The sequence below is a fragment of the Mytilus edulis genome, chromosome 2 (genome assembly GCF_963676685.1).
Source record: "Mytilus edulis chromosome 2, xbMytEdul2.2, whole genome shotgun sequence".
Taxonomy (NCBI): domain Eukaryota; kingdom Metazoa; phylum Mollusca; class Bivalvia; order Mytilida; family Mytilidae; genus Mytilus; species Mytilus edulis.
The window spans coordinates 84,720,187-84,747,806 of NC_092345.1; the positions used below are offsets into that span (position 1 = coordinate 84,720,187).

General features: G+C 31.8%; 1 protein-coding gene across 1 annotated transcript; it reads left to right on the plus strand.

Annotated features, from left to right (window-relative positions):
* The first annotated feature begins 7,134 nt into the window (after positions 1-7,134).
* Positions 7,135-18,926, plus strand: LOC139513192 (coenzyme Q-binding protein COQ10 homolog A, mitochondrial-like). Its single transcript, XM_071301472.1, has 5 exons — positions 7,135-7,287; positions 10,184-10,333; positions 11,558-11,750; positions 16,198-16,299; positions 17,322-18,926. Exons 1-5 carry the CDS (start codon positions 7,202-7,204, stop codon positions 17,484-17,486), a joined length of 696 nt encoding a protein of 231 aa, XP_071157573.1. The 5' UTR covers positions 7,135-7,201; the 3' UTR covers positions 17,487-18,926.
* Positions 18,927-27,620: the final 8,694 nt, after the last annotated feature.

Consider the following 27,620-nt stretch of genomic DNA (forward strand, 5'->3'; position numbering starts at 1 on the left):
TGCACGAGTTCGATAAATCTATTTGTATCTATATTTGTGTTTACATCGCTTATATGGTCATTTGAGGACTTCGGAGGTCAACTCGATAGTTTAAATATAGCTGGCGTCTAGACTAAAATACACACGAAACGAAGCTTCATATTATCGGGCCCATGCACTGTAAATAAGTTGTTCAAATTGGTGAACATGAATTTGACAGCTAGTGCCCCTTAAAAAAAATATTATACCTTGGGACTATTACATTGACCTATTGGTGGTCTCAGATTATGTGTTTAGAATTTACGAAAATTCAAATAATAATCTACATTTTAGTGAGAAATGTACAAAGAATATACTAAGTTTCCTAAGATACTGCTAAATATATGTCACGGCTTATATATTGAATAAGAGGGAATTAAAATAGAGGCATTTTAATGTTTCTAATAATAAAGATTACCCAGTAAAAGTTTAGTTCAAGTTTTAGGTGTAGCAACATCAGTCAAACAATACTTCCATGGTAAAACAAAGATAACTTTAGACATAGCCTCCTATATATGGCCATGGTCATTCGTATATGACCGAGATGTTAATTTTAAACTATCTTGGGGTCCTAGCTCACTGCTCGACAGTTGAAGTATTTATGTTGGGTCTTTTCTTTTTTCTTTTTATATATATGTAATCTGTTATCATTAATCGAGACGACTCGTGAATAAATGAAAATGAAGTGGTTTTGTATGAACCGTAATATGAAAAAAATGTATAGAAACTAGGAAATTATGAAAACTGCAGACTTTTATTCATAATATAGACGGAGAAATAGTAAGCGAAACACTGAATCAACTTTTAAATATGGTTGACAACGTACCGATGAGGGAAACAACCATAAATGCCACCAGTTTGGAGTATATAAAAATACCAATTAATGTAGCCAGGAGTACTTTTGGCACAAATATCCAACTTGATAATAAAAAAATACAAAACTGTAAGAAGGCTCCGTGGTTTACTGGTGATTGTAAAAAAAAAACAGAGAAAATATAAATCACCAATAGAAAATTTAGTAGATATCAATCATAAATCAGAAAGCCAAAACTAAATTATAAGAGAAAAAAAATATGAGACGACTATGAGTAAAAGTATGCCGAGAAACAAGAAAAAAATTAAGAAATGAAATATGTAACATTTTAGGTTTGGTTGTTTGGACATGTTTAGAAAGAGTGCCACTGATGTTTTGTGTACGTTATAAAGATCCTTGTAACAACTCAAATTGGACCATATGTTGGGGTTTTTTTTTCGCCTACGTTTATCTATGATCAAGACAATGTGCTTATTTTGATGACCTCCAAACGAGTTAGGGCCCATGGTTCTGTGAATGAGATGTACCAAAATTGCATCCATGCTTAAATTCATGTCCGTAAAATCGAATAACTTTCTTTATCTTTAAATATTTGAACAATTTGACAGTAGTCCATACATACTGTCGATTTAAAAACAAAATGGATGCCTGTAGCAAATTCTAATTGCATATTTTTGAAAGTTGACTCTTTGTGGCCTTCGCATGGCGACATTTTCGTCGATTTTACTTTTTGGAGTAAATATTTCATCTGTATTTTATATACTTTTTCACTTTTTTGGTCTTTTGGAAAATGTTATTTGTGCTGTATTTAGACCCTTCTACAACGAAATTTGTTTTACATGCACACGTATAAAAATTGCGGTTTTTATCTAACGCAGTCATAGGTTTGGACGTAGTTTTCAATTTAGACTTGTATATATGTATATATATATATATATTAACAAGTCAAAAAGGGTACAACATCACCATAAAATAACAATAAAATGAACAAATGTTAGCTATTTCGGATTACAGATATCCTTCTTCAGTATGACCACTAAAATGAATCATGTCAATTAATCTATTCTTATTATAACACTATCACAATCTTGAAATTTATACACAAACAAAAAACAGTTTAGGCGAACATCAGAGACGCTGGTACAATTTTAAAATTTCCAAACACGACGCAAAGACTGCAAAGAGATGCCAAAATAAAAATAGTAATTTGCGATGTGAACTGACACAACTCTAAAATTCCAAAGGTGATGCCAGTAAAAATGTAACAACAACTGCGTGGATAACAGTCCCCAAAAATAAACAAAAACGCCCTAACCGATCTAAGTTGGTATAATATTTCAAATTTGACAACGGTAGGGCAATTGCAACAGAGACGGCATATTTAAGCCCCCCCCCCAAAAAAAAAAATAGCAGTTAAATAATGATTAGAAAAATAAATAAATTTTTATTTACTAAGGTAAAATAACTGAACGTGGCTGTGTACTTGAATGAATGGAGCCCTGTAATTTAAACTGGTATATTTTTTTTTCTTAAATTCTTAAAGCTGTAAGTCCAGTACGGAAGCCGGAGTTACTGGGACCAAGTGATGATAGGAAAAACAGTGATGACAGGAAAATGAGTGATGGTAGGGAAAATGAGTGACTCATTCTATGTTTTTTTCATTTATGCCCTCTGGGGAAACTGTCCTTAACTTTCTAATCCAAAATCTTTCCCGAGTTACTCTGTCAGCCTTCGACCAACCCTCGTTGTGGTCTATGATTGTGATGGTAAGGTATTTGAGATCAGCTTGGGCGTCGTCATTTGAGATCACCTGGGCACGCCCAAGCTGATCTAAAAAAACTTACCATCACAATCATAGACCACAACGAGGGTTGGGACAGGTGCAAAATTGCAGCGGGGTTAAACATGTTTTGTAAGATCTCAACCCTCCTCCTATACCTCTAACCAATGTAGATTAAAGAAACACAGAAAATCGCACAGTATACTCAGTTTAAAAGAATTCCGAGACCAATGTCAGAATAGGTAACAAAAAAAGTAAGCAAAATGACATTGATACATAAATTTACAAAGGACTGCTAGCAGTTACTGATATATACCAGCTCCAGCCTTCAATCGAACTGATTGAACGATTTTGTCTTCATCGTATGAAAATCAAGTACCATCCCTTCCGAAAGGGGTTTAGTATCATACCATAAAAAATATATGAGAAGAACATAACTAGTATCACAGCACTGAGTATCATGACAACAACTGGTTTTAGAAAAATGTTTTGAATTCCGATGCAAAGACCTCATGAGTTAACCAATATACAATCCTTAATGACTTGACAATAGTATCTTTACGATATCCTTCCGAATAATTAGATATAGGAAGATGTGGTGTAGGTGCCAATGAGACAACTCTCCATCCAAATAACAATTTATAAAAGTAAACCATTATAGTAAGTCTGTTTAACGGTTTGGTTAGCTTTTGAGGTGAATGCCGACATTTTTTGTGCTTAGTAAAGAATATTACCATAGAATATTGGATGTGAAATACCTGAACGTATAAGATGTCTGCATGTTGATTTATATTTACGAATGATGTCCTTGTAATGGTGATAAAATTCATTAAATTTTTTGAATAGTTTGTGATATCAAAAACTCTGGTGTAATAATTTTTAAGTAATACAGAGACTTCTTTCTTTGAAATCAAATACGTTGTTACATACACGAGCGAATCGAATAAGTTGAGATAAATGCATGTAAATACCATAAGATGGCGACAAGACATCATGCACCATCTAAAAATGGATAATTAACAATAAGAAATGAAAAAACATCTCTTATATCAAAAATTTGGGTATTAAGCTGCCTGTTAAAGATATACCGGATATCTAGATCCAGGAAAGGGCAGTGTTCATTGTTAGTATTTGCTTTATATAAAGTCAGCTAGGCAGGATAAATCTCTTTAATGTACGTACTGAAGTCCGAGTAAAAACCGACAAACGTATTATTCGAATGCAAAAATTAAGTTTTATTTTAAATCGATTTACACTAGAAACTATAAAAAAAAGGCTCTTTAAAGCTTTATGTCGAAAATAAATAAAACATGTATGATTTAAAGCACAAATGCAAAGATTAAAACTTTAAATCCCACGGCAAAATTAAAAAACAAATATGAATAAAGAATTAAATGGGTGTCTTTCGCCTTCTTTGATTGTAAATAAGAGAGAATCTTAGACCTAAATTTTCAATTAAAATTTGATGCAAAAATGCAGATAACTAATGTTAATTTTCTTTAAAAAAAAAACAATTAATTTATTAGATTTCAACTTACAAATATTAATATTTTACAAGCATAGATTATTTTGCTTGATTTTTTAATGTTTTTTTAATTGAGTATGTTAAGGGCAGGTAACTCTACAATGGCGCATTTTTTTAAGGAATCTACATGCAATTTGCTATTCTATATAATAGCAGGAAAAAACGTATGGTGACCCTATATTTTCTTAAAGCTATCTTTTCGTATTTTATTTTACATTTCTATCGTTTAGTTTAGCTTCTTATCACATAATGATGTTTTTTCTTGTTTACAAGCCATTCAAAATGTGCCATTTTGTCACAACTTGTACCTTATGACCTTTTATTTCATTATATTTTTTTAATATACCACAGCAGACACTACGTTTTGATTAAGTATGAACATACTCTATCATTTTTCATTTATACTTAAAATTGTATCTCTTTTTTTTTTTTTATTCAACAACAAATTGCACTTTCTGCTGTTAACAATATACGTCACTAGTCCAGCATACAATTCCTAAAAGCTCGAGTACTACTTCTTCTTCTTCTGTATGTATTATCCTTCCATTAAGGAACACCAAGAATATCTTGTAGCACTTTAAATATATATACACTATATACACAGGTTCTCCATAGGTCCTCTCAAGGAATTATGTACATGTATACACGACCTATACTACTAATGCTGGTCTCAACACTATAAGTAAAGTTTATAGAAAAAAGGGAGCAGACTACCTTGCCATCACCTCAATCACTGATATGTATATATTAAGACAAATAATATATATGTTATAAAGTTACTGATCACTTGGAAATACTACACATTAGATGAACTTGTCCCTTTGTTAATTGTTGATGTTATTTTGAGTCCTTCCAACAGTTTAAGTCTTTTAATATATAGCTGATGACACAATTCGGTAGATATTTTTGTAATGACCGTTATTTGTTCGGTATTAAAATTTCCACTAAAGTTTGAGCAGTCCAAAATCAGAAGCAATATAGATTCATGGTTTCCAAAGAGTTCAAGCCATTTCTTTTCCCCAATTACATGAATAACTTCTAATTTCAAACGGCTGTAGTATAATTGTCTTACACTATGAAGAGCTGGACATTCTAGCAAAATATGTTTAATATCCTCTGAATATATCGCACATAGCTGGCAAATGTGATCAGCGTTTTCTATTTTAAATTTATATCTAGTTGCTTGTGTCATAAATGTGCCAGTCAGCATCCTAGCTTTAGTGATGCCCATCTTCACTTCTGATACCATTGAGCGGAGGGATTTCCATAATGTATGCGGAGTACCAATAGACAGTACATTTACATTTATATATTTTAGAGTTAATTTATTGTCCATTTCAGCTTTAAGTAAGTTTGTCCATGTCTTCTGGATTGCACATTTACACTGATATTTAAATGCTAATTTTGATGGTTGTTCCAGTAATAGAGAATCAATATCTGGTAACTCATACAATTCAAGAATTTCTTGAATTCTACCCAAAAAACTGTCACAGTTATCACCATTTACTGCACGTTGTCTGAGCAGAAGATTTCTTATTGTTGTGTTATTACAAGTGAGAATGTTATGGAGAAGACTAAGATGCCTCTTGTGTATCTCTGCATCTATCGGTAGTGCACCCAATAGTAAATAGACTATACATGTTGCTGTACGCGTTGGCAAAGATTGAAATCGGCGCAGATTTGAGATATGAAATCTTTTCAAGATGTCTAATTGAGAGTTATTCAGAGGGAGAACTTCCAGACCATATAATAACTTCGGTATGATGTAAGACTGGTAAATTTTGTAAGAGACAATTGGATTGATACCATTGATCCATGGAGGCCTGTATTAAGTAAGGCATACATTGTCCTTCTAGATAAACTAATACGATCCTCTATATTTAAAACATTTTCTTTCAGTTCTGACCTAAGAATACCAAGATGTACTGCTTGGTTGGTTGGCGATATGTCAGAGTCCCCTAGTTTCCAAGACAATGAAGATTTTATACTTTTTGTTTTACTGAATACCACTGCTTTTGTCTTTGTGGGGTGAATTGTAACTCTATCTTGTAAGGAATGTCTATGTAAAGTTGACAACATACATTGTAGTTCATTAGTATCTCTTGAGAGAAGAGCGATGTCGTCGGCACATGTTGGACAACCCATATAAATGTTGCCTATTCTAAATCCGAGTCTTGCCCTTTGTAATTCCATTAGCAAATTGTTGTTATAGATTTTATATAGCAATGGAGACAAAATTCCACCTTGTCTCACTCCTTGAAGAATTTTAAAGTTGTCACTAATTCCACCAGCCCATCTTACTTTAGAAGTCATACCATTATATAGGTCTTTTACGATAGTCCATATCTTAGGGTGCACCCCTGTTTCGTACAACTTGTCAAGAACGATTATATGACTGACAACATCAAACGCCTTCATACTGTCAACTGTAATAAGACATAACGGTGTCAGAGGAGTAAGTTTGCTCTCACATTTTGCTTCTAAGATAATCAGTGCTGCTAGTAGCATGGATAGGCCTTTTGTAAACCCAAACTGAAGCGGACTTTGATCATTTCCAAAATGTTGTTCAATTTTTGGGAGTAATACACATTCAAATAACTTAGTGAAAACAGGAGTTAGAGTTATTCCTCTGTAATTATCCAAAATGGAAGGATCTTTTAATTTCTTCAGAATTGGTGTTAAGATTCCAGACTTTAAAGCATCAGGGAAGGCACCATTACTTAGTATTGAGTTAAAAGACTTTGTTATAATTGGCACTAAAATGTCTCCTGCTGCCTTCAGTTGTTCGGCACATATATCAAATTCGTCTATTGCTTTACCAGCATGTAGGTGATTAATACCGCTCTGGATCTCATTCTCAGTAAATGGTACAAAAGCCTCTGTACTGTTGGAACACATCTCAGAGATAAGTTTATGTCTTATAGTACAAAGCTCGAGGTATTTTTCGTCATACCCTTTATCCTTCGGTACTTGCATTCGAGGAATCTATCCTTTATTCAGCTAAACGTAAGCCGACGAACAAAAACCGGAAGTTATTGCATAAGGTCAAGGTCATTAATTATGAATGGCAACTTTACGAAACCTGACTCGACCAGGGACAATAATTTGCCGAGTATTTAGGCAAATTAAGAGAGAAAGTAATTTAGATAAGTATGTAAAGTACAAGTATATATAAAAGACATCTTTTGATAAGTCATGAATCATAATGAATTGTATCAGAAAAGCTAATATGAGGCAGGCATAAACATGTGAATGGGGACGAAGTCTGTGTGATTTTTTTTTTTTTTTAATTCAGTCGTGAAAAAAGGGGATTTAAGATGTGACGTTATTTAAACTATGACGTCATATTCAATGTAAACAAAGAACTGCTGTCATCGGGTAACGTTTTTTCATATCAAACAATTATTAAAAATGAATATTGGTATTGTACATGTATGCATGTTGTATGAATGTACTTTTTTTGTAACTTAAATATTTGTTAAAAAAAATAATGGAAATACAGTAACGTTTCCGATTTTGGTTCTGCTGTTAGGGATATTACTTGTCACGTTATTAAAGTTGACGTCATGTTCATTGTAAACAAAGAAATGCAATGGCCAATGCATTGGGTAACGTTAATTCATATCAAGGACAAAGAATTATTAAAAATGAAATATTGGTATTGTGTTCCTCGAGTTCCTATATTTTACTAGACTACTCATTCTCACGACAACAAGACCAGAAAAAGGAAGCAGATTTCTGTGTTCTGCGCAAATGGAGGAATTAAAAAAGGGATTTTTCAACTGTAATAGGGACTTCGTCCTGATATTATCCTACCACCAAAACAATCCCCACCCAAGGGAGTGTGTAGGACACTGGGAAATCTGTTATTATGGTGGAGGAAGCCGAAGTACTCGGAGAGAACCACCAGGATTTTCGGCGGGAACAGACAACTCAAAGAGATTTCAGAAGATTGATCTCCAGGTCAAGCTGGGAACAACTTTGACCTACCAAGGCCCCCAAAGTATCCAATATAGTTTTAACTCCGGTCTTGATACCAGAGATGTGTGTGGGAGGGTCAAAATTACCCTACTGATGTACTGAAAATTCGACGTCTCGAGTGAGAATCGAACTCGGGACCTTCAGTAATGTAGCCATCGTCTTGAGTTCCTCCCTATATTTTACTCAACTGATAACTATATATTTTATTCAAAGTCTCATGCAAACAAGACAGGAAAATGAAGTAGATTTCTGTGCAGATGCTGAGATTTAAAAAAGTCTGAAAAAAAAAGTTAACGATTTTGAGTTCATTAGTAGAATGGAAAAATTCGAGAAATTTTCCCGATTTTTTTGTTGTTGATATTTTTGATGGATTTTGTTACCGTTGTTGGGGACTTCATCCCCAGATTATAACTGATAGTTGTATTCATTTTATTGTTTAACTCAATAATTTGTTATTATAATAATTTACATAATAAACTTAGTTAAAAATTGAACAAAAAATCTTTAAGCATTTTAAAAGCAGCAAATTTCAATACAATTGGAAACTGTCAGATACTACGATAGTAAAATCCTGTGTTTTTATTATAACTATACATGTGATGTAACTCCATTCTACGGCTGTTCTCAGCATCTTTATTTATGTAAAATACATAAACCCATTTATCATGTTTATAATTATTTAAATCTGAATTTCGCCAAAACTCTAAAACTGTACATGACTCAGTGACTGCACTGGGCTTCTCCTATTTCTTCTTTAATTACTGATTAATTTTTATTCTTTATCGCAAATTGTGATTTTCTTGTTCATCAAAATATGGCTGCTGACAGATGACAAAAGCACCAACAATTTCCTGTTCTTGACTAATGGTAATATTTTTTATGGTAAAAGAAAAAAATAAATAGGAAAAAATTATGTTGCAGTGGGAAAGTTTTAGTGCAATTAGGAATAAATTGTAAGATTTAATTGTTTCCCATCATATTTCTAAATAAACAACCTAAGGGGAAAGTCCCTCACACAAGTAAAAAGCCAACTATTGATATATAATCAAATCTAAAATAAAATAATTACTTTATCAATTAATGATGTACATGTACACATAAGTATACGAAAATTACACTTTTAGAAATGAAAATCATGATATAAATGCACATTTTTTAATAGCCTGTTTCATTATAATTATTTAACTTATATTTTTGAACTTGAATTTTAATTTATTCCATGTATACAGAAAAAGTCCAGCAGAATTCTTTTATGTTGTTTACAGTTTGATCATTCCAATTTAGACAGAATGGCAATTTGATAAATATGTAGAAGAATTATCTATCAATCTATATTGAAAAAAATAGGAAAGACTTGAAGTATATATGGACCTTTTAAGAAAAAGACAATAGAAGATTTGATGAAAATTGCTCTTTATTATCATTTAAACATACATGTACATGTATAACAGCCCTTAACCATAAATATGTGTATATTACATGTACATATAAAGTCCTAAAAACTGATAATTTATTATTATGATAACAACTTTAAATATTAAGTGCTTAAATCTGGTAAAATGATCATACATCATTTCTTAAATTTTGCCACCTGATATCACGGATAAAGTTTTATTTAAACCACAATATTGGAATTCCAGTAATATTATTCCTGTTTGTTTATATGATTGATCTCTTGGAAGTCATTGCTTTTCAGAGGTACATGTATCAATCCAAAAAACTTGACCATTTTCTGAAGAAAAAAAATTAACCAAAAGTTAGCACAGTTAAAATGATTAACTGTGATAAATGCATATTTCAGTATTTTGATAAATTGAAAAACAATAGTTTTAAAAATTAATCAACAAAACAAGGTTTAATTTTTTTGTATTTTATTTCTGAATTTTACATTTTAATTGACTAAGTCTTTAGTTATTTAAATAACAGTTCACTTGTACGCTGACAGCACCATTTACAAGTAAACTCTTGGTTTCAAAAACCTTTTACAAATTATTTGAGTTTACTTTTCTTGATATCTTACTTTATGTTTTACCTATCAGCTCAATGAGTATGTTTTTTTTTGTAGAACTGCAGTATTAGCCTGCTACCCAATAATACCATGTTTCAGCCATGATGATATATGCCTCACACAACAAAGATGTTTGTTTCAACTACCAAAGTTACCAGGCACCACCACTAACAAGAGAAAAGACTATTCAGAAAGGAGATTGCTAGGGTAAATCATTAAAACCAGTAAAAACGTTAAAAAAAAACACTCGCACAAGTTTTGACATGTTAGACAACAGCTAAATAGTAATTAAAAATGATCATAATGGTGAGTTTTGCAACACTTCATAATTTTTTAAATTGGTAACCTTTAAAACTGAAATATTTTGATAATACATACATATTAATACTCTTTATTCATAATTGGCAATTTGAGTTATTTAATTTCAATATAATAATAAATGAGCCTTTGTCAAGTTTATTATTACTATTACTATGCACATTCTGTATGCCATCATTTGTCCTTTTCCTGTGCCATTCTTTAACATCAGACACTTTAGACTTTTTGTACGCCTCTGAATGTAATAAAATTTGTCATAAAGAAGATTGTCAGGTGAAAAGTATGAGTGTTTTGTATTTTATTGAAGAAATCACATATGTCCCTAGCAATGGACGAAATGTATATTGAATTTGTCTTAACATTTGAAAGTAATCAATGACCTAAAGAATAGCTAATGGAAATGCTGTAATATCATCTTAATACTGGAGTAGCCAATCAAATTAATGTAGATTTTTTTGTATCACACTAAATAAAGAAATAGCAACCATTAGCCAATATCCTGCAGAGGCATTAATAATAGGATTATTGAGAGGACCCTCAGGATGATCATACTTTACTCAAATGGCAGTCATATTTGCGTAAAAGCATTTCTTAACAAAAATAAGAGCCAATTGGCAACCTAATCACAATGAAATGACCAACATTTTTTCTAAGCAAAATGAATTTTGGACCTTAATCGTAATCTGCCATTTCTGACATTCGCCTTTTAGTTTAGGACATATCTGGAAATATTGAGAATTGCTGTAGACAAGTCATGTTTGTTATAATTAGTTAAAAATTAACAGGATAACTTGTTCACAGTGATGTCAAAATCAAAATCAGGCAAATATATACTATAAGTAAGGACAGAAAAATATATTGAAGAATTTTGTGGAATAAGACTTGAAAAAAACATAGAAATATATATTTTGTTTAGAAAATTATTGCCAGGGATTATTGAAACATAGGCAAAAATGCAAAATCAATTATTATGGTTTCTTTTAATACTGTATACAAGTAATGCTTTCAAAATCTATATGCATAATTAACCAAATCTGATTTATTTGTACAATAATAAAAACATGAGAAAAAAATCTGAAAGTACAGCATTATAATAATCATTATATTTTAAAGGTATTCCATGGAACAGATGTATGAAATTGTTGCTGATGTTGAAAAGTATACAGAATTTGTTCCTTGGTGTACCCAGTCAACAGTATTCAACAGTAAACCAGGAAGTTTTAAATGTAAGATGGAAGTAGGGTTTCCTCCCTTGAGTGAAAGATACACTTCCTGTGTTACAGTTGCTAAACCAAACCTTGTAAAGGTTAGTATTGTGATACTTGACATAGAAATGAAACAAAATAATACTATAAAATGCATTTTCCCGTTTCAATGGTTTTACATTTAATACTAATTTTTGGGGCCCTTTATAGCTTACTGTTCGGTGTGAGCCAAGGCTCAGTGTTGAAGGCCGTACCCAGACCTATAATGGTTTACTTTTATAATTTGTTATTTGGATGGAGAGTTTTCTCGATGGCACTCATACCACATCTTCCTATATCTGATTACAACAGAGTTCAAATAATAAGCAAATATTTTTAAAGAACCTATAAGGCATTTTTATCCAGTTGTCTTTTTTGTGTGTCTTGGACCAAAATACAGACTTTACCATATTTACAAAAGAGAATAGGTATCTTGTACCTGCGTCTCCTTCTACTTCAACTTAGCTTATTTGTCACCTGTTTCAGATCCAATGTTACATTGTACCTCACACTTTTTATATAATGAAAATGGCTTTATTATATACTATTTAGTAACAATATTTTAGTCCGTTAAAATCTTTGGTTTTTGAAGGGGGTTAATAAGGAGCTTGCTGTGGTCAAGGTTCATAGAATTGAATTTGAAGATTAAAAATAAGTAATGGTAGTTGGGCACAAGCTTCAATTGTAAAACTGGCATACATTCCTTTTGTAATAATTAACAAAACTAGTATCTCAATTGTTTGTAAAACAATTGAAAGGTCTTTCCTGTAAAAGTGATGTTTTCGTAATGTTCTTTGTATGACCTTTCGTTTGATATACGACAAGCATACCTTTTGAAACTTTCCGCTTTTTACACTTAATGACCTCATCCGCCTACATTTTTGAGATCGGAAGTATGATATATGTAACACAGGGTAGATGAGCTTTCATTTGATATGCGACAACGCCATGTTCTAAAAAGTTTGATTTTTGCACTTAATTACCCCATCCAACCAATTTTTGGAGGTTGGGAATTTGATATTTCAATTGTACACATCATGACCTTTCATTTTATATACAACAACCCTATCATAAAAGAAATTTGTTTTTTTGCACTCAATGACCCCATCCAACCAATTTTTGGGGGACGTCAATTTGAAATTTGAAATGTACGCTTCATGTTCTTTCGTTTGATATGCGACAACCTTACCATCTGAGAAATCTGAATTTTTGCACTAAATGACCCCACCCTTCCACCTGAGATGAAAAAGAGGTTTAAAATTTTCATTTTTAAGTAGAGTTTATTGAGACCTTCAATTTGATATATCAGATAACCCCATTTGACAAAGTGCCAAAAGTGATGCAATATCAACGATATAAATAGAAGTTATGAAATTTACAAAGTCAATGCAAAACATGAAAATTTCAAAATGATTTTTTGGTGTTTTTTTTAAATGGAATTTTTTGGTATTTGGTCAAACATATAACTATATGAACGTCTTCAATTTCTGAAACATTTTAAGTGGTAAGCTGTTGTTGATTCAGAAATACATGCCGCCGCTCGCAAAATTTCAAACTGCATTATCTTTAAAACGACAATAGATATCTCAAATCTGTTAAATGGTAAATGATCTACAGTTAAAGGACAACATTATAGAAAAAGCATTGGGACAATTTCAAAGTTCACCAAGGTCACAATTAATCATCAAATATATGATGCAATACCAAACTTGAGAACCGGAAGTCGTACAGACATGGGATCACCACCATTCAACTGAGGACTACTTGACCTTTCAAATATCCAAAGTTCAAGGTCATAGTATAATGTGAAGGTCAAGGTGAAATTTCACCATGACCTGACATTGACCTCAAATTGAAGGTTTTGAATTACTGATCATCTTTGCAGTTTATAGTAGATTGATATCTGTTACCTTTAAAAAGATATACACAAAATACTCTACTTTTAAGAATCATCCCGTTGTAACTTTTGAACAGACGGTCGGACATTTTTGGGCTTATTATATAAAATGTAGAGCTCGTCAAGAGGAACAAATTATACGCTGTAAGTATGCAGCAAACTCTTATCGTTTTCCTAATATGTAAGCTTGAAATTGCAGCGTAATTTTTTTTTGCACTGGGTGACCTTTGACCTTGGGTGCAAATTAAATGTCACATGAACTTCAGATTATTGGTGTAGGTCTCAAGTCTCTACGACTTCTGGTTCTCGAAATACAATTTTTCTAAAATTCTGTACAATTTTCCAAGGGGAATAACTCCTTATAAGGGTTAATAACAAAATGATTGTATATGTTCATTAACATTGCCATCTGTTGAGTGTTCCTGTATCCCCGAGGAACCAGTAATGACGCACCTAACGTTGTGTTTGTCTCTGCATTTAATCTACCATTTAAAAGAAAAAGAAACACGGAATAGAATGAAAGATTGATCACTTGTTAATGTATTTCAATCATTAAACAGTTGATTTTTGAAACAGTAAAAGCAATAAAAATCATGTTTGCTAACATTACAAACGGACTGTCAACTTATGATGGGTACCAGTAATGACGCACTATAAACAAACCAGTAAAAACCACTTGCAGTGTACCTGGTGTTCGAAAAATTGCTTCAATCCGGATAATTTAAAGTTAACAGTATTCAACAAATTTAATTTTAATAACAAATGTTGACATTTACAGTCACTTTTATGATCATGTTGATAGCAACACAATTTTTTTCATTAATTTAATTGTAACCTATATTTTATTTCAAATTTTATATAAAATTGTTCAAAATTTATCAAAGTGACATATATATTCCATATACTTGAAAATAAGAAGTAATTGCATTCATAAAACAACATTGACATTAAAACATTTATCAATGTATACTTCGTACAATGAATGAAAAAAATCGATAAACAATAGAAAATTATATAAGCGACGATCATTTGTTCTACAGTGATTCCCGCTTAAATGTAAAACTATGTCACATGACAGTCATATGATTTGAAAAACACAAACTGGGGAAGCATGTGCTTACATACTGTTGCCGGCCAAAGTGGATTTAGGACTGATAATCATTCTGGGAAGGGTCGACTGTTTTTTACCTTAATAAAATGGCGGAAATTGCATTATCTTTACTAATTCAAGCAATAATAACATTTCTGGACAGAGTTTGAGGCATCTATGTTGTAGTCATATGACCTTCACCATCATGTTATGAATGGTAATTATCGATGACGTCACAGCTTTTGTTTAGAAATATAAAACCCAAAACTAAATTGGTGCGTCATTTCTGGTCCGCGTCAAAACAGGTACCAAGACGATACATATTGCCGTTTTCAAATCAATTCTATCTAATACTTTTTGAGAAAAATGCAAAGGAAAGAAATTGTTTCAAGGGGATATAACTCTCATAGGGGACGATGCAATCCTATTCAACCTCATATGGTAATACATCATGATGAAATCTACCTATTGTCCAAATAAGGTCATGATATCTTGAAAAACAACGAGAGGGGGCCATGTTGAAAAAAACTAATAAAAGGAAGATAACTTATAAAAGGGATGATGAAATCCTTAACAGGGTCATCTGGTTATACCTCAAGATGAGGTTTATCGATGGTCCATGTTTGGTCTTGATAACTTCAAAAGAAACATGGGGAGGCCATGCCAAAAAAATGTTGGAAGAAAAAACATTAGAAAAACAATAAGGTCTTTCCTCACGTAGGGGAAAGACCTTAAATATTTGATTTGTCACTATTTAAGTTCATTTAGTTTACGCATGAGTGTCTGGCAGGTTTCATCTGACCTTGATCTTTTTTCATTGATTAACAACTTGTCATTCAGAGGTTATGATTAATTCAGTTTAAAGGGAACCACTAATGGTAAGTCAATGATATTTTGTATACAGTTGTATTAGTGTTGGCACATCTCATATCCACAGAGATTACTTGGCAGGACCCCATCAGTCTTGGTCTATTAATATTACATCTCAACCTTTTGCTTAGTTTGTATGTTAAGTTTGATTAGGTAAATTTAGGATCAACCACTAATGGTAAGTCAATGACATTTAGTATGCAGTTGCATTAGATTTAGTTCATCTCATTTCTATGGAAATAATACATCCTTTGTGCCATTCGTCATGGTTCATTGACTTTGGAATATTAGCAAATATAAAAATTTGCAATTAGGTTAGTTATGGGGAAGTCAATGATATACCATAGACAGTTGTACTGGCATTGGTATATCTCATTTTCATTAAGGTTTTATTTGATTCTGAACCGTTGTCATTGACTCTGAATTTTTTCAATAGTTTACAGGGGTATTGTTATTTCAACATTTGCATTATGCTATCAATATTACATATAAGTGATACAAATATATGTGTCAACAGTTTATTAGTTAATTGATGATAGACTGTGAAACCATTTATTCTCAGTCTGACATGTATAGATGGTAGACTGCTATATATTAACCTGTCACCATCATTTTAAACTTTCATATTAATGCATAAACCTTTTTGTTTCAGTCTGAGTGTACTGATGGTAGACTGTTTAATCATTTACTAACAATATGGCAGTTTAGTCCTGGTGTACCTGATATTCCCAATACCTGTGTACTAGATTTCTCTGTAAGTAAAAATTTATTATAACATAGTTGAATCTATTGTTTTATTGATTTTTTGGTAGCTATGTTTCTGGAGTGTTAAGGAATTTACTATAATGATCTGGATGAAAACAATTATAACCAAAATTAACGGAATACATCAGTGTTTTTCAGGGGTTTACTGAATTATTGAAAAGACGTAGCGTAGAAAAACAGAATCACAAGAAATAGATGGATTTTTGTTTTATTTGTTGTTGTAAAGTTTGGAATGTTTTCAACACTGAATTGGTGGAACAATATTTCACTTCTTTGTGTCCAAACTTTGGGGTTTCACATCTTGGCCATGGTGCTATTTTCATCTCCATACCAGACATAGGTCCAGATGTTTTGTAATATTTAATGAATGGCTATTATTTATTTTGAATTTATTGAACCATAAAATTAATTTTTGACTTCACATTGAATAATCCACGAATGTAAAATGTGAAGATTCAAAAATTAATTTTATGGTTCAATAAATTCAAAATAAATTATTGCCATTCATTATGAATAAATTTCTATCAAAAATAAGGCTCAAAGAACTATTTATATTAACAATAACAACGTTCACCACACATGTACACATGTTGATGTACAAATACACGTCAGAGTGGGCGTGTCACCATAAAAATTGACAACATTGAAAATAAAAGTAATACTTTTAACCAATCAGAAGACAGTAAATACACCAAATTTATTTATTTACTTTTATTTTTCATAATTCTTTGAATAACTTTGTGATACAATTTTACGCAATCATGAGCTGAACAGCACGTAATTTATAAAAAAGAAATCTTTTGATATATAAAATAACTAAGTTTTTGACATTCAAGATGTTGAAATTTAATCTAAAAAAAAACATTCTGCATTTATGAATAATAATAAAGTCATATTGGTTTACATACTGTAAATATTTAGGTGTCTGTTGTAAGGACTTCTGTAGTTCTTAGACATGATTGTACACATTTCTCTGTTTCTCAACCTTATAATAAATTTACTCTTTTTTAGGTGTCATTTGAGTTTAGACATGCTCTGCACTCTCAGTTATCTGCAGTTTTCTTTGATACAGTTGTGAAAGAGATGGTGAACTCTTTTCTTAAACGAGCTAAGCAAAAATTTGGAGCTCCATCTATACGAGCTCAAAAACCCAAAGTCCTAATCTACAATAGTTAATGAAGGCTGAACTTAGATAACTTGGAATTATATGAACAATAATAATGTACCAGTGAATGCCAAGAAATTGTGATACTTGTATTTGTTGTTATTTGTACTACAATATTTTAATATTGGATTTAAACTTGATTAAGATATTTAGTGATATAACATTATATGGATATTTATTGAAATTTTATAATTTTGAAAATAGATTGACCCTGCTTTTGAACATATTCTTGTAAAGAGATATATTGTCACAGAGATGGTTTTTTTTTTAATTCTAGGAATATACATGTTTATAGCATTGTTTTATTTTTGGTATTTTTCAAAGTTTCAGAGGATGATGTCTTTTTACAAAGGAATATGGCACTTGTTTTTAAAAGGAACATGAGATCAGCCCTTGTCTAATTTTAGAGAAAATGACTTCTTAAATTATCTTTATTTTAGAATGCAGGTATTTATCATTGTTTGATCTTCCTATAAGCAATCTGCCTTAGAATCAATCTTTGGTGTTCATGTGACGTTAATCCTTTCTTTCTTTCTAAATATGTATATGTTGACCATGAAACGCAGGTGTAACATTTGTTTTTGATATATTGAATAGGATATACATTGTAAATCAATAAGTAAAGTATCCAATTAATATTTTATAGAAACAAATATTTTTTTTAATATTAACAATAATGCAGAAAAAAACAAAACATTTTTTTTAATGAACACATCATTAAAGAGGTTAATTTAACAGGTTTTAGAATAAGATATACTGCATTTCTACTTTAAAAGTATTTAACATAAACAATGACTATTGCAACCAAGGATTAGAACTTTTATTATGACATTCTTCATGGAATGCTCAGGTTCTGATTGTTATTTTAAGAAGGATATGTGGAAAAATAAAAAAAATATCTGATTTCTAAAGATCTTGTTATAGTAGCAAAACTATTTTTCAACCTCTCACATGTGCATTTGCTAAGAACTATGTTGATATTGTTTTTAGTTTTCCTTAATTTATATTGGACCTTCAAAGGATAGTTAAGAATATGACTGAAATAATTGTGTGTGAATAATGTTGTATTTTCCCATTCATGTTACAATTCATTATTACAGACCACATACTATGTAGTAGCTACTTATCTTGAAGAGATGCAACCTGTTTGGTGTTTATTAAATGATGAATTTATTAATGAAATGTATAATTAAAAATGACAAAAGTAACTGCATTGATGACTGTGACTTGGCTTTAAGCATTTCAATTTCGATAAAAATGAATTCAGTTTCTAGTATATGTTAATATAATATTTATTTTCATTCGTTTCTAAGACGTTGTTGAACAGATTGGTGCTTTTAAAATAAGTTCTGTACTGTAGATGTTTTTTTTTGTCACTTCATCAATATGAAAGTATCAGTAGCTTTGTTTTGTTTAAGTTTTATTAGATGTAATAAACTCTGTATATCAACTGAGAGATTTAAGTTATTGTTATGAATTGCATGTCATTTTACCTCAACTAACTAAACTAACTAGGATCATGATGAGCTATAGCCATACCAGGGTTTCCCCATGGGTCATTTTCTTTTTTGTCAAAATAATAACAATATAAAACAAACATATTTTTATGCCCCACCTAGGATAGTAGTTGGGCATTATGTTTTCTGGTCTGTGCGTCTGTTCGTTTGTCTGTCTGTTCCGCTTCAGGTTAAAGTTTTTGTTCAAAGTAGTTTTTGATGAAGTTGAAATTCAATCAACTTGAAACTTAGTACACATGCTCCTTATAATATGTCCTTTTCAATTGTAATGCTAAATAAAAGAATTAAATAAACCCAATTTCAGGGTCCACTGAACATAGAAAATGATAGTGTGAGTGGGGCATCCATGTACTATGGACACCTTCTTGTTTGTTAAAAGATTTTCTTATTGCTAACAAATTAAACTGAGTTTACAACATTGTTTTAATAGACTTATCTCCTTTTTTTATAAGCTCACCTGCCTTAAAGGCCAACTGAGCTTTTCTTATCACATGGGGTCCATGACATTGTTAAATTCAAAAAAAATCTTCTTCTTTGAAACTAACTGGCTGATTTTTACCAAACTTGACCACAATCTTGATTCTTCATTGGGGTATCTAGTTTAACAAATGTGTCTGATTACCCCTGCCTGCAAATCAAGTTGTCTGACATGGCTGAAAATGAAGGATAGGGTTAAAATGCTAGTTTTGTGTAATATTTTGAAAAATTGCTATCAAAACTGACAAGGGCAAAAATGTTCAGAATATTAAGCTCTACCAATTGTTCATTAAGACAAAACTGTCAGATGACTTCGTTAAAGAGTTATTGCCTTTAGATGATGAATTTTACTTTTTTTGAAATTTTTACCTATTACTTTGTATCTGGAAAATAATAATAATAGATAGATAAAAACCTTGAATATCAAAATTGATAAGCAAGACAAAATCTACAATTAAGTCAAACATGGCAGAAATCTTGTCATCATTGTATGAGAGTTATTGCTTTATATATTTACTATTTACATTTTTTTATGTGTTTTTTCTTAATATCTTATAAACTATATGAGATAGATAAAAACTTAAAATAGCAATAGAAATTTAAAAAAAGAAAAATTATCAGCAGGATAAGATATTTAGTATGCAGTTGTTTTAACATTAGCACATCTTATTTCAATGGAGATTATTTGGCCCTACATCCTCAGTCATCATCTCATGGTCTTTTGACTTTGAAGTCTGTGTTTAGTTTACATGTATTAGTTTATGATTAGGTCAGTTTATGGGGAACCACAAGTGGTAGGTCAACACTATTTTGTTTTCACTTGTATAAGCATTAGCATATCTCATTTCCATGGAAATTATTTGGCTCTACCCACTTATGTCTATTGATTTTTTTACGACCGCTTTTTTTTTGTAGTTGTATATTGGTATCATTTCGTCCAAAAGCAGTTATATCAGCATTAGTACTGAACACGGAAACACATGAAATAAAAATCGCAAAAACGTAGCACGAAAAAAAAACCCAGGAAAAATGGTGCATGAGAAATAAAATTGTAAATATTAAGGAAAAAAGTACCAGAAGTTATTACTCAGCCGTTCTTGGAGATCATGTAGCCATTATTAATGGACATGAAGACCTTGCGGTCACCTTTATAATTTAAGCATCTGCTACTTGCATCTGATTGGGGGGGGGGGGAAATATTATTCATAGTAATTTCTATTAGATTACACAAGTTTTGGAAGGTATAACACACTTTGAATTAGTTCCAATTTACTTTTTAATCAAATGAGAAATTAAGAGCACCGACATGAAACAAGAAAAAAAAATAATGGGAAACACGAAGCACGCACATTGAACAAACATGAGAAAACAAGAAATAAAACACCAAAACACGTGAAATAAAAAGGCTGAAAACGTTGCACAAAAACAACCCTTAACCGCCCTCTTTACAAGTTAATGTTTGTGTTTAGGTTTGTTTGAAGGGAATAACATATGATAAGTTAATGATATTTGGTATGCAGTGGTATGAGCATTTGCACATCTTTTTTCCATGGAAATTGTTTAGCCTTAATCATGGTTTATAGACTTTGAATATTTGCATATATCTCTTTATAGAGTTATTCCCCTTAAATGATGATTTTTGTCGCGCCTCAGACTTTTGTTGCAGAAAGCTTGACATAGGGATAGTGATCCGATGGCTGCAGCATTAGCTAACTTTTTAAAAGCTTTATATTTTAGAAGGTGGAAGACCTGGATGCTTCATACTTGGTATATAGATGCCTCATGTTACGAAGTTTCTGTCAGTCTCATGTCCAATGTCCTTGAGCTCATTTTCATGGTTCAGTGACTACTTGAAAAAAAAGTTCAAATTTTTTGTAGTGTTAAATTTTCTCTTATTATAAGTAATAGGTTAACTATATTTGGTATGTGCGTACCTTGCAATGTCCTAATGGGTCAGTGAACAGGGTTAAGTTTTGGTTGTCAAGTCAATATCTCAGATACTATAAGCAATAGGTCTAGTATATTTGGTGTATGAAAGGACTGTAAGGTGTACATGTCCAACTGGTAGGTGTCATCTGACCTTGACCCCATTTTCATGGTTCAGTGGTTATAGTTAAGTTTTTGTGTTTTGGTCTGTTTTTCTTATACTGTATGCAATAGGTCTACTGTATTTAGTGTATGGAATGATTGTAAGGTGTACATGTCTAGCTGGCAGGTGTCATCTGACCTTGACCTCATTTTCATGGTTCAGTGGTCAGAGTTAATTTTTGAGTTTTGGTCTTTTTTTCTAATACTACCGGTATATGCAATAGGTCAGCTATATTTGGTGAAAGGACATATTTTATGATCTATATGTCAGTTTGGCAGGTTTTATTTGACCTTGACCTCATTTTCACAGTTCATTGCTGAGTGTTAAGTATTTGTGTTTTGTTGTTTTCTTATACTATAAGCAATAAGTCAACTGGGTCAAGATGTGCATTAGTTTCTCCATAGGCGGTAATGGTAACATTTTCTTCTGTTGCTCAGTCCATATCGTAAACTTGGATATGTAAGATGGATCGTTTCGGAGCTGAGACATTTTCACATATGTGGTTAAATTTTCAGGGTTCGAAGTGAGATAACTTTTTCCGTAAATTAGCAAACCCCGAGTATCCTTTGGTGATGCAGCTCCTCGTGGTAAAAAATCCTTTTTTTTAACACTATAAGTTCTTTTAAAATTTAATACTTTGAACACATTTAATAGCTCCAGTCTTTACATATTCATTCTATGTTCCCCTACTTTCTAAATCAACACACATGGTTAAGCTCAGTCATTTGTAAAAAAATAGAAACATGTCCAATATCACTACACAGAGATTTTTTGTTTACACATGACTTTTGAGTTCCTCATTCTGAGGCGCATTAGGGATATTGTCCCAACTATATTTGTTTTATGGAAGAATTGTTAGCTGTACATGACTGCCTGGCATGGTTCATCTGACCATGACCTCATTTTCATGGCTCATTGGTCAATGTTTAGTTTTCTTGGTTAATGTAAAGTTTATGTGACAGTTGTAATAAAGCTTTATATTTAGGACTATCAACATAATATCAATGATTAGTAAGGAAGGCGAGACATTTCAGCGTGTGCACTCTTGTTACTAATAAAGTGGCTATTGTTGAAGATGCAGGTGAGCGACACATGATGTTTAGAGCCTCAAATTCTATCTATTATAATTTTGAAAATATAAGACAATTACTAGCATTTACCTTTATCTTAACCCTATTTTAGCCAAGGCAGCCATGTTGGATGGATTGGCAGGAACAATTTTAAACTAGAGGCTCTAAAGAGCCTGTGTCCCTCACCTTGGTTTATGTGCATATTAAACAAAGGACACAGATGGATCCATGACAAAATTGTGTTTTGGTGTTGGTGATGTGCTTGTAGATCTTACTTTACTAAACAATCTTGCTGCTTACAATTATCTCTATCTATAATGAAATTGGCCCAGAATGTGACAGTGGAAAATAATTTGTAAAAATATACAAAAATTGTAAACTTTATGAAAATTGTAAAAAAAAATTACTATAAAGGGCAATAATTCCTTAAGGGGTCAATTGACCACTTTGGTCATGTTGACTTATTTGTAGCTCTTATACTTTGCTGTTTACAGTTTATCTCTATCTATTATAATATTCAAGATAATAACCAAAAGCCATAAAATTTTCTTAAAATTACCAATTCAGGGGCAGCAACCCAACAAGTTGCCCGATTGGTCTGAAAATTTCAGGGCGGATAGATCTTGACCTGATAAACAATTTTACCCTAATGTCAGATTTGCTCTAAATGCTTTGGTTTCAGAGTTATAAGCCCAAATCTACATTTTACCCCTATGTTCTATTTTTAGCCATGGCAGCCATCTTGGTTGCTTTGCCGGGTCACCGAACACATTTTTTAAACTTGATACCCCAATGATGATTGTGGCCAAGTTTGGTTTAATTTGGCCCAGTAGTTTCAGAGGAGAAGATTTTTGTAATAGTTGACGACGATGGACGCCAAGTGATAAAACAGAAAATTTATACAAGATACCATGGAAAAAATTGCTACCAGTTATTTCATAGAAGATTTTTTAAGTTTACACCATTCGAGATGGGATCTTATAAATATGTGTTATTAAAACGATAAGATTTTCTGTGCCAAAGGTTTCTGAACTTGAGTACCCATTGGTGAAGACTATGTAGACCTCTAGTAAAGTCTAGGCTCTTAAGAGATTGATGTTTGGTACATGATTAACCACTTGTCTATTGTTGAAGACTGTGTAGATACCTAGATGTCAGTCGAGTTTTCTTTCTTGTGGATTTGCTGACTTCTTGACATGTGTACCCAACATTTTTTAACTGTTCTTTTCTTCTGATTTAAGGTTCATCACAACACATGAGCATTTCACCCCAAAAACTACTCTGTGTACAGACTTACTTGTGCAGTTTGGAAAGTTTTAAGGCCTGGCATCCACTAGATATATAAAAAATAAATGCATTTTGTGTATCAGAAAGATAAAATTTGATGGGCATTTTTTTCCCCTTCCTACAGAAGGTGTAAAAATAAATAATACCTGAATTTGGATTGATACTGTCCACTCAATTACTACCTTTAACTCACCTATAGATGTGTAGATATCTATTGTCAAGGACAATCAAGGACAATAGAAACCAGTTGTTATCCGAGAGGAAGCATCTCAAAGTTGTATCCCAACAGTCTATTTTAACACCTTCTGCACGAAAAAAAAAATGCCCATTAAAAACCCAAAAAGATTTCATCTTTCTGATATGCAAAATACATTTAGCTTTTATATATCTAGTGGATGCCAGGCCATAAAACTTTGTTATGATAAACCTTAAAACATTTCGTGTTTGTATTTTTTATGTGAAACATTATTTAATAACTTACTATTGATCTTTCAAGCACACAAATATTTATTTACAGATAGTCACCTCTGGAAACAGCCAATAACTCATGTGCAATAACTATGCCATGCTATGATTTGTAGAAGTAAACAATTATAGGTCAAAGTATGCCCTTTAACAAGGAGCCTTGGCTCACACTGAACAGCAAGCTATAGAAGGCCCCAAAATGACATGTTTAAAACAATTCAAACCGGAAAACCAACTGTCTAATTTATATAACAAAACAAGAAACACTTATGAACCAAATTAACAAAAGACAACCATTGAACAATGTTTTGCCCTACAACATTCTGTGTGCCTTTTTTCAAATTTATCAAGGACCATAATTCCTGAACAGTAAAAGTAAAAATCATCAATTTGAAGGTAGCCTCCATTTGTCTTCGGTTACAACATATAAATATTTGAAAAGTCTTGATTGAAAGGTTCATAGATTATATAAGGGAAACAATGTTAAGTGCAATTTCAAAATCAAGGACCATAACTTCTGAATTGTAAAAATGATAATCTTGAATAATAAACTTGATCACAAACTTGCATAAATCCTAAAAACATATTTTAACCAGTTGCTTCGCAGGGCGCAGCATTATACGACCGCAGAGGTTGAACCCTGAACGGTTGGGGCAAGTATGGACACAACATTCAAGCTGGATTCAGCTCTAAATTTGGATTGTGATTAAATAGTTGACACAGCATAGGTTTCTGACACAGAATGAATGTGGTCTAATGAACTTAAACAAAAAATTTTGCCTTTGAGCAATTCACTATGCTGTTGAATATTAATCCTCTCAAAAAAATGTTTGAAGAAATTTTCTTTTTATTTATGAAATCTGAAATGAAAAAAATTGACCCCCCAATTTTTTTTTCACATCCCCCTTTCCCTTATTTCAAAACTGATCTCAATTCAAATTTCTAATGAAGTTTGCAACAATAACTCCTCATTTAAATACATCATAAAATATTAAAATGTAAAAAAAGTGCTTGTTATTACTGAATGGTAAAGATTGTTTTAATCTATCAGTTGGTAGTAAAAGTGAATATACATTGTATATTGTATAAAACAATGCTTTAAGTTGATTCAACTACTATTCTGGACAAAGAAAGATAACTCAAATTGAAATTGAAATTAGATATTTCTTGCTATTGCACAATATTGTGCAATTAGATATTTCTTGCTATTGTACAATACTGTGCAATTGAAAATATTTGCTATTGCACAATACTGTGCAATTGAAGATTTCTTGCTATTGCACAATACTGTGCAATTGAAGATTTCTTGCTATTGCTGAATACTGTGCAATTGAAAATTTCTTGCTATTGCACAATACTTAATATAATAATTTTGGATCCTGATTTGGACCAACTTGAAAACTGGGCCCATAATCAAAAATCTAAGTACATGTTTAGATTCAGCATATTAAAGAGGCCCAAGAATTCAATTTTTGTTAAAATCAAACTTAGTTTAATTTTGGACCCTTTGGACTTTAATGTAGACCAATTTTAAAACGGGACCAACAATTAAGAATCTACATACACAGTTAGATTTGGCATATCAAAGAACCCCAATTATTCAATTTTTGATGAAATCAAACAAAGTTTAATTTTGGACCCCGATTTGGACCAACTTGAAAACTGGGCCAATAATCAAAAATCTAAGTACATTTTTAGATTCAGCATATCAAAGAACCCCAAGGATTCAATTTTTGTTAAAATCAAACTAAGTTTAATTTTGGACCCTTTGGACCTTAATGTAGACCAATTTGAAAACGGGACCAAAAATTAAGAATCTACATACACAGTTAGATTCGGCATATCAAAGAACCCCAATTATTCAATTTTTGATGAAATCAAACAAAGTTTAATTTTGGACCCTTTGGGCCCTTTATTCCTAAACTGTTGGGACCAAAACTCCCAAAATCAATACCAACCTTCCTTTTATGGTCATAAACCTTGTGTTTAAATTTCATACATTTCTATTTACTTATACTAAAGTTATGGTGTGAAAACCAAGAAAAATGCTTATTTGGGTCCCTTTTTGGCCCCTAATTCCTAAACTGTTGGGACCTCAACTCCCAAAATCAATACCAACCTTCCTTTTGTGGTCATAAACATTGTGTTTAAATTTCATTGATTTCTATTTACTTAAACTAAAGTTATTGTGCGAAAAACCAAGAATAATGCTTATTTGGGCCCTTTTTTGGCCCCCAATTCCTAAACTGTTGGAACCAAAACTCCCAAAATCAATCCCAACCTTTCTTTTGTGGTCATAAACTTTGTGTCAAAATTTCATAGATTTCTATTAACTTAAACTAAAGTTATAGTGCGAAAACCAAGAAAATGCTTATTTGGGCCCTTTTTGGCCCCTAATTCCTAAAATGTTGGAACCAAAACTCCCAAAATCAATCCCAACCTTCTTTTTGTGGTCATAAACCTTGTGTTAAAATTTCATAGATTTCTATTCAGTTTTACTAAAGTTAGAGTGTGAAAACTAAAAGTATTCGGACGACGACGACGCCAACGTGATAGCAATATACGACGAAAAAATTTTCAAATTTTGCAGCCGTATAAAAAACTAGCAAAGCAGTGGTTCAACGGTTCAAAAGTATTGCACAGAAATAATTTGCAGCTTGCTGTCCTTTACTAAATTAATAACTCACATTTTTCTTTAAAAAAAACAACAGTTAAAAGCAAAAACTGATCTTATACATAATCTCATCTCTTTTATGTTAAATATGATGTAAATACAAGGAGAATGTGTAAACTGGACACTGATGATCCTTGTGCTTGCATTTCGTGTTTTAAAAGAGCATAAATCAAAAACAGTATAATTGACATAACCCTAATTCAAACTTGATCTGAGTTTTGTGGTAATAAGCATTGTGTAAGTTTCATGAAATTTGGTTGATGCAAAAAAATACAGAACAGAAACCTTTTTCTTGATGGACGTATGAACAGATGGACAGACAAGGGTAACACTTTATGGTCTCTCCATACGAGGGCGTTAAAATAATATTATGAGTGTCTGCTCCTTCTCATTACACCATAATTTCATATGTGAACATGATTTGTTGGGACTCAACAAAAAGATTTGATTTTGTGATGTGAACCTAATCAATAAAGCTCACATTGCATTTTCTACTTTGTAATCAATTATAAGTACTGGTGTTGATTAATCAATTAAAGTACTGGTGTTGAGGAAATATTAACATC

What these genes read in the sequence shown, in the direction of transcription:
- LOC139513192 (XM_071301472.1), top strand. Translation starts at nt 7,202, where the DNA reads ATGGCAACTTTACGAAACCTGACTCGACCAGGGACAATAATTTGCCGA. An exon ending in AGAGAAAGTAATTTAGATAA is followed by an intron (nt 7,288 to 10,183) that starts GTATGTAAAGTA and finishes TTTTTTTTGTAG; the next exon opens with AACTGCAGTATTAGCCTGCT. An exon ending in CTAAACCAAACCTTGTAAAG is followed by an intron (nt 11,751 to 16,197) that starts GTTAGTATTGTG and finishes TTTTTGTTTCAG; the next exon opens with TCTGAGTGTACTGATGGTAG.